Consider the following 17,230-nt stretch of genomic DNA (forward strand, 5'->3'; position numbering starts at 1 on the left):
CCGAGGCAGGCGGGTGGGGAGCAGCCAATAGCCATAAAAGATGGAAAAGTGTCAAAGAAGATACGGTTTATCTTTAACAATAGGACGGTATCTGTAACGCTGTTTGCTGTGAAAGCAGTAGGTGGGGCAAAAAGTAAGGTGTCTAACATGGTAATTAGGTCTGCGGCTTGGATGAGATCTGACCCGGCGCGGAGGAGTGCGAAGAACAATGTCCGCAGGGCTCCCGGTTCAGACCGGGACTCGCTCCTCCGCCTCGCCCTCGCCCGCCCTGGCCCCGGGAGGCAGCTCGGCGCCGCCGGGGCGGCAGGATCGCGGCGCCCGAGCTCCCGGCCCCGAGCGCGCTCGGAGCGCTGTCCCCGCGCCGGGCCGCCGGCCGCCGGCTGGGCCGAGTGTGCACGCGCCCGCGGGGTTTGCGCCGGCCCCGTGGCGTGTGTACTCACAAAGGTGTGTTTGCCAGACCGCTGCCCGGTGCACGCTGCGCCCGAGCTGCAGCCCGGCGCCGGCGCGGGTCTCGGCGGCGGGCGGCTCGCTGCCTGGCTCCGCCCGGGCGGGCCGGCTTCCTGGCCCGAGGGGCTGAGGAGTGCGCGGGCGGGGTGCCCGCGGCGGCCCGGGGCGCGCGGCGCGGCTGCGGGCAGGCTCCCAGCGCTCCGCGCATTTTCGGACGCTCGGCCCGGACGGCTCCCATCAGGGCCGCCCGGGCAGAGCGGACGCGGAGCAACTGGACGGGCGCTTCCCTACCCCACCCGGGTCTGCAAAAGTGAAGTGGAAAACAGCCGCCGAGTGCAGCCCTCCTCCCCCTTCCCGGCGCCGCAGCCTCGGCCGAGGGTGGGGGGAGTTTCCCCGGACTGGCTGGAAGGGAAGCGGGCAGCGCGACGGCCGCGGCCGCGCCTCCTCCGCCTTCCTCTCCACCCGCGTCCCCCGGGCTCCGTGCCGCATTTCTTTGTTTTGAAAGCGCCTCCTCCGCCCAGAGGCTTTTCCCCCCGCGGGCAGGCTGGCGGGGGGGTGGGGCACAGGACTGCGGACCCCGCCCCCTCCTCCTCGCACACCCCCCCGGGTCCCCTCCTTCCCCGAAGTGACCCACGAGGCGCGTCCTCACTTGTCGGACATCAAAAAGAGGCATGGAACTAAAGGGATAAGTTGGGTAGGCAGGGGGCGCAGAGACCCACCCACCTTGGGCCGAGCCCCGCCGCCCGCCGCCTCCCGCGGGAACCCCGCCTGAGCCCCGCCCCCCGCGTCACAACAGGCTGACATTCTCACAACCCACCGGCACCCAACCCCGCCGCCCCCTCCGCCCCCGTGTCCCCGGAGTGCTCTATTTATGTTTCAGCCCAGCGATTTGCATAGGTCCCGCCCCATCCCAAGGTTCTCCCTATCGGAGCCCCGCCTCAGTCTCGACGTCACGGAGGAGGCCACACCTCTCGTGCCCGTACAAGGAGCGGCGGGCCCTAGATGGCAGCGTGGCGTCGCCACGGCGTGTGCGTGTCGCGCTTCCTTGTGCCGTTTATAGGGTCCCGGCACTTCCGCTGTCGGGTTAGAAGCGGCGCGGTCATGGCGGAGCGCGGACAGCAGCCTCCTCCCGCGAAACGGCTCTGCTGCCGGCCGGGCGGCGGCGGGGGCAGCAGCGGCGGCGGCGGCAGCACCGGCGGCGGCTACAGCTCTGCCTGTCGACCGGGCCCGCGGGCGGGCGGCGCGGCGGCGGCGGCGTGCGGGGGCGGCGCGGCGCTGGGGCTGCTGCCGCCGGGCAAGACCCAGAGTCCCGAGTCGCTGCTGGACATCGCGGCGCGCAGGGTGGCGGAGAAGTGGCCGTTCCAGCGCGTGGAAGAGCGCTTCGAGCGCATCCCGGAGCCGGTGCAGCGCCGCATAGTCTACTGGTCCTTCCCCCGCAGCGAGCGGGAGATCTGCATGTACTCGTCCTTCAACACCGGCGGCGGCGCCGCGGGCGGCCCCGGCGACGACAGCGGCGGCCCCGGCGGCGCGGGCGGCGGTGCGGGCGGCGCGGGCGGCGGCGGCGGCTCCTCGTCCTCTCCGGCCGCCACCCCGGCCGCCGCCGCCGCTGCCGCCGCCGTCGCCGCCGCGGGGGCCGGGGCCCCGTCGGTGGGGGCCGCCGGGGCGGCGGACGGTGGCGACGAGACGCGGCTGCCCTTCCGCCGGGGCATCGCGCTGCTGGAGAGCGGCTGCGTAGACAACGTCCTGCAAGTCGGTGAGTCACGGGGCAGCCGCGGGCCGTCCGTCCGTCCGTCCGTCCGTCCCTCGGGCGGGGGCTCCGGCCCCCAGCCCGGTGCCCTCGCCGGCCTGGACGGTCCCCGAGCCCTCGGGGCGCCCGTTTCCTCCCGCCGTCCCCGCCCCCGTCTCCCCGGACGGGCCGGCGCGAGTGGGAAATGAATCAGCAGGACGCGCCCCTCGGCGGGCGGCTGTCTGCGCCCCCAGCCCGCGCCGCCGTCCCCGCCCTCCTCCCGCCGCGCATCCTGGAGGGGTGCTGGCCGGTCCTGGGGGGCGGACGCGGACAAAGGCGCGGGCGGACGGCGGGGCCGTGCGGGGCGGGGGAGGGGGCGCGGGCCGCACAGACAATGCCGGCGAGCCGGCCGCCCGGCCCCGAGCCCCGAGCCCCGCCGAGCGCCGCTCCCTCCCCGCCCCGGCCGCCGCGGTCCGAGGGCAGCGGAGCCTGGACGCCCTCGGCGGCCGCCGCGCTCCGGCCCCGTCGGGCGGGCTCCGGCTCTGCCCCCGGCCCCTCGGCCCCTCGGAAGGTCCCGCGCGGCACGGGGGCAGCGGCGGCCGCTGACCTGGGCGGCGGGACTTGGCGCCCCGAGGGCGGCCCGGATCGCAGGGCGCGGGCCCCTGGCCGCCCTCGCGCCGCCCGCTCGCCCGAGCTCGGCCCGCGGGGCAGGTCGCGCAGGCGGAGCCGCCGAGCCCTAGGACCGCCGCTGGCCGCGGGGGCCGGAGCGCGCGCGGGCCGGGGCCGGGGCCGGGGCCGCTCCCGCGCCCGCACCGCTGCCCGGCCGGCCCGGCACTTTGTTCTTCTTTGCAGGTTTATTTGCGCCCCTTTCAATTTTTCGTCATCCTCCGTAAAGGGGAAACCGAACAAAAGAGTCTCTTTATTTCTTTTCAGGGCAATGTAAAGTAGAAGATATTTGACAAAGGCGAGAGAAGGACTTGTGATTTAAAGCTGCACAGCCCTCCTTTCTCTGACAGACCATCAGAGTTTTCTCAAATACCGAGTTTAAAAACGTCCCCTGCCCCTACACCTCCGAAGTGCCCCCCCCCCCCCTTTTCAGATATCTTTTCCAGCCTTAGCGGTGGCGATGTTTGAACTGGACTGGAACGAACAATGCTATAATGAAACTCCTCTCCCCCCTTGCTTTTTTTCCAGCTTGCAAATGACATATATTCGGATCCCTTCCATGCCAGTCTAGTTGAAATTGTAGTGAATAGCGTACCAAATGAATGGGAATGGATTTGGAAGCATCTCTCTTTGGTATTTAACTTAGTCTCTCCACCCCTCCCCCCAGTTCCTTTTATTCTCTTTGAGAGAGGGGTGGGGGTCTGGATAGAGAGAATTAAGATTTGTTTCAATCTTGTCTGGTTAATTTGAATTCTAATGCAATCTGCAAACATAATTTTCTTCATGGTCATTTATTTCCAAAGACAGCCCCCAGTGTTGTCTCTCTCTGCTTAGCACCCTCTCCTTCTGTCTAGCTGTTGAGGTTATCTGTACTTCTATTTTTTTCTTTCCCCGTTTAACATCTAACATTCTTTGAAATTATACCTTTTTTTTTCTACCTGTTTGAAACTGAGGGAAGCACATACACAGTTTCTTAGTGTATAGCAAACTAGAGCATAAAAATTTTTTATGGCTTGGCTGGCAATGGTGAGGTTCGTTTTTTTTTTTTTTTTTTCCTCCTTCCTGTATGCTTGACTCTGCTTGCAAGCAATGAGGAATGACAGGAGGGCACATAGGGAGGGTTTCTTGGCTGATTGCATTTAAGCCAGGAATTCACTGTGAAAATAAAGCCAAGGGGCGATAAATAAAAGATGCAATCTTCTCTAGGAGACAGATACACAGCGTGGGCTTTGCCTGCTTTCATCAGTGGAAGAGGCCTGGGTGAGTAGTTGTGAGAGAAAATAGTAACTTTCTGAATAGTTCCCAAAGGGAAAGGCAGCCCCTGAATGGAACTGGCAGTGGTTGAAGTGGTATGATCCTTGTAGTATAGTTTGAAGATTTGACCACTGTTTCGGAAACACATGCGTGTTAAACAAGTGCTGTACAAATTGTGGAAAATATTCTTTTTGCTCCTCTGAGTTCTGCCAATTTCCTTAACTTCCAACTTGTATTAATTGTGCCAGTCAGCTTAGAGATGGAAGGCTGTTAAATGCCTGGCAGCTGGCACTGTAAGATAGAAAACTTCTGACCAGGTTTTTCTCCCCCCCAGATGGGGTACGAAGAGAGAATGATTAGATTAAACATCTGATTTAGCTTTAAGGGACAGTTTGAATAAATATACTAATTTAAGAAGCTTATTTTATAATTGTGAGTTGAGGTAGGATTTTTTTTGTTGTTTCAGAACATCAGATGAAAAAGAACAGAATAATACTGTGGAGATAGCACCATAAGCAGTTTTCTGTCATAGCAAAATTATAAGTTTGTTTATACAGGAAGTATTCATTGACTTTCATAAAGATGACTAAATTATAGTTACACAAGGGAAAATCTAGCTGTTCGGCTTTGTTTTGCATTTTTTACTGTTGAAGATTATTTAAGGTTTGAGGAGCAGAAAGTTAGGCTTGCCAGAAATTAGGCTTACTTAATAGTTACTTTGCAACTCCTAGGGTTTTTTTTTTTTTTTTTTTTTTTTTTTGGTGCTGTTGGGGATGGAACCCAAGGGTATTTTACCTCTGAGATACACCCCCAGCCCTATTTTATTTTTTATTTTGAAACAAGTTCTTATTAAGTTGCTGGAGGCCTTGCTGAATTGCTAAGGCTGCACTTCTGCCTCAGCCTCCCAAGTGCTAGGATTACAGGTGTGTGCCATCATGCCCTGCACAATGCCTAGATTTTAAGAAGGAATTTAAAAATCATAAATTAATCCTTTGCTATAGTAATTGTAGGCGATATTTAATTAGTGCACAGCTGCCTATCAGCTGATTATAGGAAAGTTTTTGAGAAAACTGATGACTATTTCTTTATTTGCGGGTCTGGGGATGGAACCCAGGGACATTCCACCTCCCAGCTACACTCCCTACCCTATTTTTTATTCTTTATTTTGAAACGGTCTCACCAAGTTGCAGAGGGCCTCCGTAAGTAGCTGAAGCTGTTCATGAACCATGATCCTCCTGTCTCAGCCTCTCAGATGCTGGAATTACAAGCATGCGCCACAAGCTGGCTCAAATGACTTATTTTTGTTAATGATATTGGAAGGGAACATTTCTGGAGGTGCTCTTACGTATTATATCATTTAGGTAATAATTTAGGAGTTATTACATAAACGGTTTTCTTCAAATATTTGCCTGAGTGAGAGCCTCCCTTAAGTGACCTAATGAAAGGAAAGAGAGCTGAATTTAGTTGCATAGAAATCTAAAAGTTTCTGGACAGCTGAAAACAACACAAAGCAAGTTAAGCAGTTAACTGGGTCAATATTTACAGCATATTTGACTATATGCTGGCAAAAAACTCCTAAAAATTTGTTTTAAAAAGAAGAAAAGGGTAAATAGCTCAGTAGAGAGTGGGCAACACATTTTTATAGACAAATGCAAATGGTTAATAAAGGAACTGATCTTCACAAGTACAAATGCGATGACATTTCCATCTACCACATTAGTGAGAATAGTGATCCCAAATTTTGGGGGGAGGTGGGAGAAGAAAATACTGCGTAACTTGTTGCTTAGCAGTCTTTTTTATGTCACTTCTAGGAATTTATCCTATAGGTAATACTTCAGTGATCGAATAAAAATGTTCTGTATAGGAATGCTTATGGGCATATGGTTTGCAACACTGGAAAGCTGGAATTAACCTAAATTTCTTTCAGACAGGAACTGGTTAAGCATTACTTAACCATGGAAATGAGATAAATTTATATATTCTAACAATGATTGGTGACTGGGATATTTGATTTTAAGTCAAAAGCTTCATATAGTATGTTGCAATTTGGTTTAAAATAGAAAAGAGATTTGTTGTGACAGTGGATTCAAACATCTGGAAAGCAACAAGCAACCATCAAATAGTTGGTGTCTTTGGAGATGAGCAGTCAAGTGAATGGGCAAGATTTTGTTGGGGGGAATTTTTATTTTATGCTGATCTTATGGTTGATTTTTCTTAAAACTAGCAGCATATTTTTTAATAAAAAACTTAAAATTATTCTTGAATTTTTATCTTTTTTGTTTCGGTGTGTATGTGTGTGTGTGTGTGCATGCTCATGTGCCCTCCAGTATCCTTTCTGCAGACCCAGGTGTACATTCCTCTTCCCTTATTTTTGATTTTGGAACAATTTCCTTATTCGTGACTAAATAGTCATTTTAGGAGCAAGATAAGTTTAAGCAAAATTATAACCTTTTCTATGAGAAGAAAGGAGATAAGTTTTACAAGGAGTTGCCTTTTGGGAGAAAATAGTTGCTTTTGGGAGAAAATAATATTATTGGAATTCTTTTAACACTTTGGTTCACACATATTTTGGTCTTTTCAGATTATTTAAAATGGGCTTTTTTTTTTTTTTTAAAAAAAAGGGGATGTAAAGCAGTAAGAGGGGATTGTTGTTGGAGTTAAGATGAATAAATTCTTTCCCCTTCTTTTGGCTGCACATGATTATACAAAATAATGAGATTTGTTACACATTCACACATGCACATAATTCGGTTATTTTCATTCCCCATTTTCTCCTCTTCCCCTCACGTCCTCACTGTATTTTCATGAGACAACCCCTTTTCTTTCTTTCCTTTTTTCTCTAGCTTCCACATATAAGAGAAAATATAGCCGGGGTTGGTGGTCCATGCCTGTGGTCCCAGTATTTGGGAGCATTGGGTTTTCAAGGCCAACTTCAGCAACTTAGATTATGTTTAAAAAAGAAAAATAGGGTTGGGGAGTGTAGCTGGGAAGTAGAATACCCTTGGGTTATTACCACCGTAAAACACACACACCCACGCACACACGCGCGCCCGCATGCACACACACACACAGTCTGGCTTAACATAATGCTATTTCCATCCATTTTCCTGCAAAGACACAATTTCGTTCTTTATGGTGAATAAAACTCCACTGTGTATACATACTGCATTATCCACTAATGATGAATAAAATTTTTAATCATAATTCACTGTTTTTAAATTTTCGTTCCAGAACTGAGATAACTATATAAACATGTGGTTCTTAATGCCCTTTCAGAGTTGGGTATATTGTTATTGATGACATTTTACTGACTGCATTTTCATGTTTAATATAATATGGAACAACTTCCTATAGAATCCTGTGCTTTTGCTACCTCGAGGCCCCATCATGATTGAACTCAGGGTCTCACACATGCTAGGCAAGTACTGTACCATTGACCTACACCCCCAGCCCTTTTTCTGCCTTATGATTAATGAAAGAGTAGAGTACACAGTAAACATTTTTAAGCAAGTCACATATGGATGTTTTTCTGAGTTCATAAGTTCTATTTGTCTTACATTTGATTTTTTAAAAATATTTCAATATCTGCATTGTTTTCAGCATTGTTCTGAGGGAAGCTTAGTATTCAGTTTTAGATGAGGATTACTTAGCATTTGTTATCCTCTCTTCTCTGTGATAGTTCGTATTCATCCACTGAGGAAATACAAAGTGCTTAGTAGACAAAATAGGAAGTGTTCAGTTGCCTAAAGACTAACAGTAATGGAAGGTGAAATGCAGATTTGGGTTAAGCAGACATTCTACGCTTTCTTCATTCTTGTAATACCGTTACACAGTCTACTTGGACTGTGTAATATACTCTTGGATTGAAAAAGACCACCTTTATTTCTGTCTTCCTTTTTGTGTTCTTGCAGATGTGAGACTGATGCTTTCTCTTTTAGAAACATGAGGATGCATGTCTTTTAATAGAATTATTGCAATTAAACAATTCAGGCTTATTGTCTAAGTTTGTCCTTGGTTTTTAAGATGTTTATCCTGAGCCTCTTTGCATAATGAGTAGTCAGTTGCTATCAGATGTGTGATATGGAAAAATATAGGCTGGTATCTTTTTTCTCTTCTCGAAATCATATCAAGTTTAGTTAAGAATGCATGATTTCAGCAAGTAGTATGTCCAACGAACTGGATGGCAGAGGAGGAATGATGTGTTTTCTTTTAAGAAAGCTGCCCCTTTGAAAAATTAATTACATGATTGGATCTGTACTATTTCCACATGCTTAACGTGCTTTATGCTTTTTTGTTAGACTGTAAATTTTCTTCAGTGAAGCAAGATGAATTTTGAGAAGAGAGGTACCTGTATTTTTCCATATGAAACATGCAGAATAAGAATTGATATAGTAATAGATAATCCATTTTAAAAAGGGGCCTAAGATATAAAATCTTAAAAATCAACAGTGACATACCTAAGACAACAGTGACATACCTAAGACAATAGATGTTAATGAATTACAGAAATTGTTTTCTTAAAGGATATGTCCCACATGGATCCTGATGTTTTAAAAAGAAAGCCCCAAAGTCTCACATCTACAAAACTGATTTTGGTACATTTAAGACATATACTTACATATACACATGATAAGACAAACCCACAAGTCTTCATAGGGGTAGTCATTAAGATCAAACTGCTGTTGACTTAAACTGATGTATTTAAGAGGACAAATACTCTTTAAAAAATTTATAGGTAAGTATAAATATCTTAGAAGCAGCGTATTTTGGGCAAATACTTTTTAAATTGACAAGCTACTTGAAGGTCACAAAACTATTTTAATTATCTTTCAAATACTATTAAGAAATGGTGCTTTCTAATATGGAGGCTGAGACAGGAGGATTGAAGGTTTGAAGCCAACTTCAGCAACTTAGACTCTCAACAACTTACTCAGACCATATTTCAAAATAAAAAACAGGGCTGGAGGTGTAGCTCAGAGCTAGAATGACCCTGGGCTCAATCTCCAGTACCCCTCCCCTACCCCCACCCCCAAATTGCTTTCTTAACAATAAAAAGCCTAACTTAGTTTTTTTAGTTTACTAGTTTTTGACATACAGATGTTTGGGGATTACTGTAAATTTGAAAGCATGAAGTTTCTTTAAATGCATGCACAGACACTCCTAACAAATCAATATCAAATGGTAATTTGAAGAAAAATGTTATAAAAAAGAGACTTGTTTCTCAATTCCAGTCAGATCCGTGAAATGTGCTGGTCAGATTTGCTTAAAAAGCCAGGGTACTGCTTTATTTTTTTTTCTTTATGTGCTACTAAGAATATGCTTTGTATATTGTTTTCAGTTCTTTAAAAAATAGGATGCTTCCTTAGTTTTTTCATCTAGAAGAGACAGCTAAAGCAGGCTTTGGAGAGAATACAGTGCAAAATATGCTTATTTTGAACTCTCAGCTGATTGAAGCATTGACTTTTAGGTTAAGGTAAGCCCTTAGAAGGGTGTGCCAAGTGTTTTATATCTGTGGAATTATTATGGTTTCTTGTAGTGCTGGGGATTGAACCCAGGGGAGCTCTATCACTGAGCTTATATCTCCAGTCCTTTTTAAATTTTATTTTGAGACAGGATCTCACTAATTTGCCCAGGCTGGCCTTGAATCTGTGGTACTCCTGCCTCAGTCTCCTGAATAGCTGGGATTTCAGGTGTGTACCTGTTTGGGGATTACTACAAATTTGAGAAAACACACACACACACACACACACACACACACACACACGCATGCATGCACACACGCATACATGCACGCAGAAAAAAGAGAGAAATGAACCCAGTTATTTTATTATTGGCACCCAAGCATATTCCATTGACCCCTGGGTACAGCTACATGGAGCTATGGAGATTTTATAGATGAAAAGATAACATCAATTCCAGCTTTTCAGACTAGAAAACTGATGCCCAGCCATGTTGAATAAATTTTCCAGAATGGGATAGTAAATGGCAAAGCTAAGTCTTGAATCTCTTTTTTCCATAGCTTGATCTGTTGGTTTGCTGGGAATGTTTGGTAGTCTCAGAAATCAGAAAAAAAAAAATTCTAGAATCTAAATTGGTAAGACTGTTAGAGATGTTATTAAAGTTATAAAGGTATTTCCAGATAGCATTTTTAGTTTCAGCCTAAATTCTTATGTCATCAGTTTATCAGTGGTTGCAGCATGCAAAATATGTGCTATGAGATATTTGTAGGTATTAAGAGTAAAGTTCAAGAAAAGTTATGATTCTTAACTGTACAAAGCTATATTATAGCCATATATATGAGTATGTGTACATTCATTTAATAAGAGACTTACTGTAAGTTTAAAGTGCCTACTTGTTCAGAACAATAGAAGGCAATACCAGTAAAAAGTTTGGTCAGGCCGGGAGTGGTGGCACACGCTTGTAACCCCAGCATTTGGGAGGCTGAGACAAAAGGATCTGGGTTCGCAGCCAGCTTCAGCTACTTAGGCCCTGTGCTACTCATGAGACCCTGTTTCAAAATGAATAAAATCTAGGGCTGGGGGTGTACCTCAGAGGTAGAATGCCTCTGAATTCCATCCTCAGTACCGCAAAAACAGCCAGGAGTGATGCCACACATCTTTCATCTCAGCTACTCAGAAGGCAGAGACAGGAGGATCGTAGGTTTGAGGCCAGCCTCAGCAACTTAGTGAGGCTCTCTTTCAAAATGAAAGACATGAAAAGGGCTTGAGGCATAGCTCAAAGGTAGACTGCTCCGAAGTTCAATCTTCCGTACACATCCCGCCCCCATCCCCCCAAAAAAGGTTGGTCTGTATTTAGTGTGTTTGCAGTGGCATCTGAATCTGACCTGTATTTCAATGTATCTCACTGTTGATATCAGTATGCTTGCTCCTGTTACAAGTAAAGTCTCTTCAGTAAAGCTTCAGTAATCTCTATTTTTTTTCTTTTTGTTGGTGGTACCTAGGGGCTTTCTACCTCCAGGCTATACTCCCAGACCTATTTTATATTTTATTTGGCAAAAGGGTCTCACTAAATTGCTGAGAGCCTCACTAAGTAGCTGAGGTTGGCTTCAAACCTGTGCCATCCTCCTGTCTCAGCCTCCCAAGCACGGGGATTACAAGCATGCACCACCATGCCCGACTATAACCTTTTATTTTTTTTTTGTATGATTTGGGGTGATTCTAAACTGAACCAGCCAGATTTGATTTACTCTAAGAGTCTTACTACTACAAAATTTATTAACAGTAAGAATAATGATGGCAGCTAACTGTGCCAGTTACTGCTCTCTATGAATATGTATGTATGTATGTATGTATGTATGTATGTATATATGTATGTATGTGTGTATTTTGTGGGTGGGGCCTAAACCCAGGGGCGATGTACCCCGAGCCCATTTTTTATTTTTATTTTGAAACAGGGTCTCACTAAGTTGATGAGGCTGACTGCAAAACTGTGATCCTCATGTCTCAGCCTCCCGAGAACTGGAATTAGTCATGCACCACCCAGCTTGAACTTTGTTTCTTAACAACAGCCATGGGTAGGCACTATTATTCTCATTTTATAGCTGAGGAAACTGAATCACAGGAAAAAAGTACAAATACCTTTGCAAGGTCAGACAGGCTGGTGTGCACAGAGCTGGACACGGCCTCGTTGGCTGGTGCTCCTGGCACTCTAAACTTCACTGCCCCATATTCTTGCTACTTTCTAGAGTGACTTTCACAGGGACCTGAATTTTAATTTGTAATCATAGCTGTGATTTTTAACTTAACTTTTACTTACACTGTGCCTCAGCCTCTTTCCCCTGGTGCTTGAACTTTAACCCAGGCAGGGACTTGCACATGGTAAAACATGCACTCTGCCACTGACCTGTCCACCAGCTAAAAATACCATTTAAGAATGAATTTCAGTTTTGGAGGATGGATGATTTAACTTCCATGAGAAGTTGGATTTTCTAAAGAAATAACTTGTAGTTTAATTCTAATCATATAGGTGCTGCAAAGTATGTTCTCAAAATATATTTAAGAAATTACATATTTATCTACTAAGTTCCTTTTAAAATACTAGGAATAAAAATTAATATTGTTTCTTGTTGCCGGTAAAGGTATTTGACATTCTTTGAGAGTTTTATCTGTGCAATTGCTGAACCCTGACATTAATTGAAAGGATGCAGTAGAACCTGTCAGTACATTTAAATTCTTACTAACCCAATAAATAGATCAGATAAATTGGAAGTTGTTTTGTGTGAATTAATGTGCTTAAAATTCAGGTGATTGGTTTCCTGGTACTGCCTTATTTAACTGTTTTACTTAAGGCATTTAAAAAAATTAATTGGTATCAGATTTCTGCTCTTGGAAGATATATAGAAAATATGCATAAGAAGATATTATAGAGTCTACAGAATCAAAATATAAATTCTCTTAATTATATCAGTAATTAATAATTTTGAACTTGCCTAGTTTTACTTGTTAAATCCTTGCAGTGACTGACATTTTATGAATGAAGTATAGGTATTTTTTAATTTAGGTACAAAGGTCAAAGCCTGGAACCTTTTCAAGTGTTGGTCTTTTTTCTCTTTTTGTGGTACTAGGAATAGAACCCAGGGGCATTCTACTTCTGAGCTACACCCCTGGCCCTATTTTTTATTCTTTATTTTTTGAAACAGGGTTTCACTGAGTTGCAAAGGGCCTCACTAAGAAGGAGCTGAGGCTGTCTTCTAACCACCATTCTCCTGTCTCAGCCTCCCAAATGCTGGGATTACAAATGTGTGCCACCACACCCGGCTTGGTCTTTCTTGATCAAGGCCTGCACAGGTTGAAGACAGCACTATATTTGGTCATGCTGAAACTTTGCTTCTGCTACCCATTTCTGTCAGCTCATTTTTACAAAGAGATGGTCAATGATTTTTATAAATACTTGTCAAATATTTAAACTCAAATACCATACATTTGTAATCTGTTGTATCAAGCAAACTTTTTGCGTCTGGGGATGGAACCCCGGGGTATTCGATCTCCAAGCTACACCACCTGCCTTTATTTTTTTTATTCTTTATTTTGAAACCGGGTCTCACTGAGTTGCAAAGGGCCTCACTAAGTAGCTGAGGCTGTCCATGAACCGCAATCCTCCGGTCTCAGCCTCCCGAATGCTGGGATTACAAGTGTGTGCCATCACGCCCAGCTTGATTTTGTATAGTTCTTCCTTCCTTCCTTCCTCCAAATATCACTTGTGTACTTTTTGTCTGCTGAACCTTCAGCTCAACTTAGTCTTACAAAGGTTGTGGTTTATGATTTCTCTAGACAGTGGTCAGGCTGTTGACTGAAATGATCAATGGCTGTTTTGTGGTGATGGTGGAATGCAGTGAGACTTGGGGGGGGGCTGGAGATGGGGAGGCTCTGACCCAGCATTCCGCAGAGGTCTAGTTTCCTTCTCCCCTCATTCCTTTTCCCAGCGTCCTGCCTTTTCTTCTTTTTCCTTCTTGGGATGGGATGGTTGAAGTGAGGAGTAGGAAGGTGTGGTTAAAAAAGCATGTAGTGGTAAGAAATATTACTAAATGTATTCCATCTCCACCTTTCCTTGCAGTTGTTCTCCCTCCCTCCCTCCAACCTCTTTGAATTAGGGAAATAAAGCTGAGGTCGGAAGGACCTATGTGTTCCAGCTGCTGTTTAGCTGCTATTTTTGGCCTGGCCTTACATCAGGCTGGCACCAGGCCATGATGGCACAGGGCCAGCACTGTGTGGGACTGCTGGCAAATGTCAAAGACTTAAGTTTTCATTGGACTGAACTAAGTTTCAGACATACTCTGTACCATGATACTCTGTGTACCTGTACTTTTTTGAAATACAATTTGCATATTTTTTAGAAATGATTGATTTTTAAGTGATCATAAATTCTGTATCTTGAAATTTGTAATATATAGTTCATTTTATATGAGAAAGATTTAAAAATTACCTTATCACAGCTGGGTGTAGCAGTGCACACCTGTAATCCCTGTAATCCCAGTACTTGGGAGGCTGAGATAGGAGGATTGTAGGTTTGAGGACAGCCTCAGAAACCTAGCAAGATCCTGTTTTAAAACTGTGCACATGTGTGTGCGTGTAACGCACACATGCCTGGGGTTGTAACACAGAGGTAGAATGCTTCTGGGTTCAATCCTCAGTGCCCCCATATGCAGACATAAAAATTGCCTTCTCAGGTCAGACACATATCCAGCTCAGTAATTTTGGTTTTGTGGTGGCACCAAGAAGTGTGAGATTTATCTTATTTGATATGCCTTAGCATTTTAAAAATTGCTATTGAAGCTGTGGAGTCTGAAGTTTGATATAATTATAGGTATCATCAGACATTTTAAAAAGCATGAACTTTTTCTTCTATAGTTGCTAGGATTCTCTTTGCTAACACTTTGTAGGTTTAGGTTTGGTTAATGTTTACTATTCTTGTAGGGAGCAGCTAGATTGTAGTTGAAATATAAGAATATGGTCCAGATGCTGTGCATACTATAGCCAGAATTATGTAGATTGTTTTTGCAAACAGTTTTAAACTTTTGGAGGCATATATAAATTTATGTTATTCTCTATTCCATTAAAAATAAAAATTCTGTTGTAATTGTTCTTGAGTAATTTTGGGAAGAAATAAAAAAAATGTTGCAGTATGAATTTTTCTTAGAGGCCATGATAATAGAAGTTATGTTCTTTCTATAATGGTATATAGAAAAGCTAAGAATATGTTAAGAATGATTTGTGTGATGCCCTGTGAATAAGAATAGAAACAAGGATGATTATTGGCTTATTCAGTGAGAAGTGGTATATAATGTACTTAGATCCGTTGAATGTCAGGATAATATTAATGTATTGATCTGATGCAAAAATAATAGGTAGCCCAAAGTAATTTGCTAAAATAACTAGAAATAAAATTAAATTTATTTTGTCTTTAAGTTATTATTAGGTGAATTCTGAATTTACTGTGAAAATAAGAAAGCTTAAGCAGAGTGACTTAGTGAAAGAAGAATTACTGGTCTAATAGCTTACAGAAGACACATGTAGTTTATTTACATTTTTACATCTTTCTGATAAGAGGAAGTTGGGAAGTTTGCTAGTTTTGATTCAAGAATATTTTCTTAGCGTGAAACAAAATCATTAGGAAATATAATTGGGTTGTCTTGAGAATAGAGCAGCAAGTGCGTTGAACTATATCACAGAATAGTAATACCATATGGTGTCATTCTGCAGTAGAAGTTATGACAGTTATTTGGAAAGTGGCTTAGAGATAGATCATCAACTGATATATCTTTGTGTATTCTGTGTGTATGTAATTTAATATGATGCATAGTAGTAGTAGATAAGTTACTATTTTATGGATTTTTTTTGTGGTACTGAGGGTGGAGCCTAGTGACTAACTTTATTCAAATGTAGTGCTTAACATTAAGTCTGAATTTGTGCTAGCCTAAGCGTGGCAGTGTCTTGTCTGATTTTGGTAAATCATGACACTTCCGAGTTCTTGAGCTTTTTCTCTGAAATTTGCTTTTGGACACAAGAATATGGTTTGTATTTTCTAAACTCTGTGTGTGTGTACCTGTGTTGGGGACTTGGTGATGGTGGTGGTAGTAGTGGGGTAGGCTTAGATGAGCACAAAATAATTCAGATGGCCATGAGTCAGATAGAGCTTCCCTTCGAGTTCCTTACAGGAGTTTATACTATAATATTATTACATTAAAAACTTGTTTTTACTTCTTGTTTTTCCACCTTAATACTTGTTAAAAGTTGTTAATAGAAAGGCGGGCGTGGTGGTGCACGCTTGTAATCCCAGCATTCGGAAGGCTGAGACCAGAGGATCGCGGTTCGCGGACAGCCTCAGCTACTTAGTGAGGCCCTCTGCAGCTTAGTGGGACCCTGTTTCAAAATAAAGAATAAAAAAAGTAGGGCAGGGGTTATAGCTTGTAGGTTGAATGCCCCTGAGTTCCATTCCCAGACCCCCCTCCCCCACAAAAAAGTTGTTAATAGGAGATGGTACAATTAAGAATGTATCTGAAAGGTCAGTGTATGATCAATGCCCTCTTGGTGGTTTTAGGGATATATTGCTATATCGCATGTGTAAAAGACTTTAAAAAGTTTTATAATTTACTCCTCTCCCCGTTTTGGTACTGGAGATTGAAGTGAGGGGCATTTTATCTTTGCACTACTCCCAGTTTTTTTTTGTGTGTGTGTGGTATGGTGGCTGGGGGGGTGGTGATGGAACCCAGGGGCAGTCAACCTCCGAGCTATACCCCCTGCCCTATTTTTTATTCTTTATTTTGAAACAGGGTCTCACTGAGTTGCAAAGAGCCTCACAGCTGAGGCTTTCTTCAAACCACAACCCTCCTGTCTCAGCCTCCCAAATGCTAGGATCACAGGTATGCCGTACTATGCCTGGCTCCTATTTTAATTTTTAAATTTGAACAGCGCTAGCCAGGTGTGGTGGTGCATGCTTGTGCTCGGGAGGGAGGAGGCTGAGATTGGAAGATCCTGTTTCTGGACAGCCTCAGTTACTTAGTGAGGCCCTCCGAAATTTAGACCCTGTTTCAAAATAAACAAGAAAAAATGGTTAGGGGGTGTAGCTTGGAGGGTAGAATGCCCCTGGGTTCCATTCCCCCCAAAAAATTTGAACAGAGTTTTGCTAGGTTGCTGGGAGCTTCCCTGAGTTGCTGAGGCTGGTCTCCAGTCTGCTATCCTTCTGTTTCAGTCTTCTCAATACTGGGGTTAAAGGCATACACCACCACACCTGTCTAAAAATTTACTCCTTGTGTTGCTATTTTCCTGTTTAATCCTTTACATGTGTGGAACAGTTAATCTTTTTTTCCTTTGCTGTTTGCTTTTTTTCTTATTTTTTGCAATTTATAATTGAACTTTGAACCTGACTTTTATGAAGCCTTATTTATCTTTATTTATTATTACTGTTATTGTTTTTTGTGTAGAACTGGGGATTGGGCCCAGGTGCATTCTTCCTCCAAGTTACACCCCCAACCCCTTTTAGTATTTTTTTTTTTTTTTTTTTTTTTGGTGGTACTAGGGGTGGAACCCAGAGGCTTTCTACCTCCGGGCTATACTCCCAGACCTATTTTATATTTTATTTGGAAACAGGGTCTCACTAAGTAGCTGAGGCTGGCTTTGA

The 17,230-nt window shown here is 44.6% G+C and overlaps 1 protein-coding gene across 1 annotated transcript in view; it reads left to right on the plus strand.

Annotated features, from left to right (window-relative positions):
• Positions 1-1,449: 1,449 nt before the first annotated feature.
• The window catches only part of ZSWIM6 (zinc finger SWIM-type containing 6), a gene marked incomplete at both ends in the record, with an annotated part of 194,481 nt that continues 178,700 nt past the window's right edge, over positions 1,450-17,230 (plus strand). The window contains one exon of the mRNA XM_080703132.1: positions 1,450-2,200. Coding sequence (XP_080559258.1) covers positions 1,450-2,200 — 751 coding nt within the window. The remainder of the gene's footprint in view (positions 2,201-17,230) is intronic.

This window comes from Muscardinus avellanarius, assembly GCF_963383645.1.
Source record: "Muscardinus avellanarius genome assembly, chromosome: 1".
In the NCBI taxonomy this organism is placed as follows: Eukaryota; Metazoa; Chordata; class Mammalia; order Rodentia; family Gliridae; genus Muscardinus; species Muscardinus avellanarius.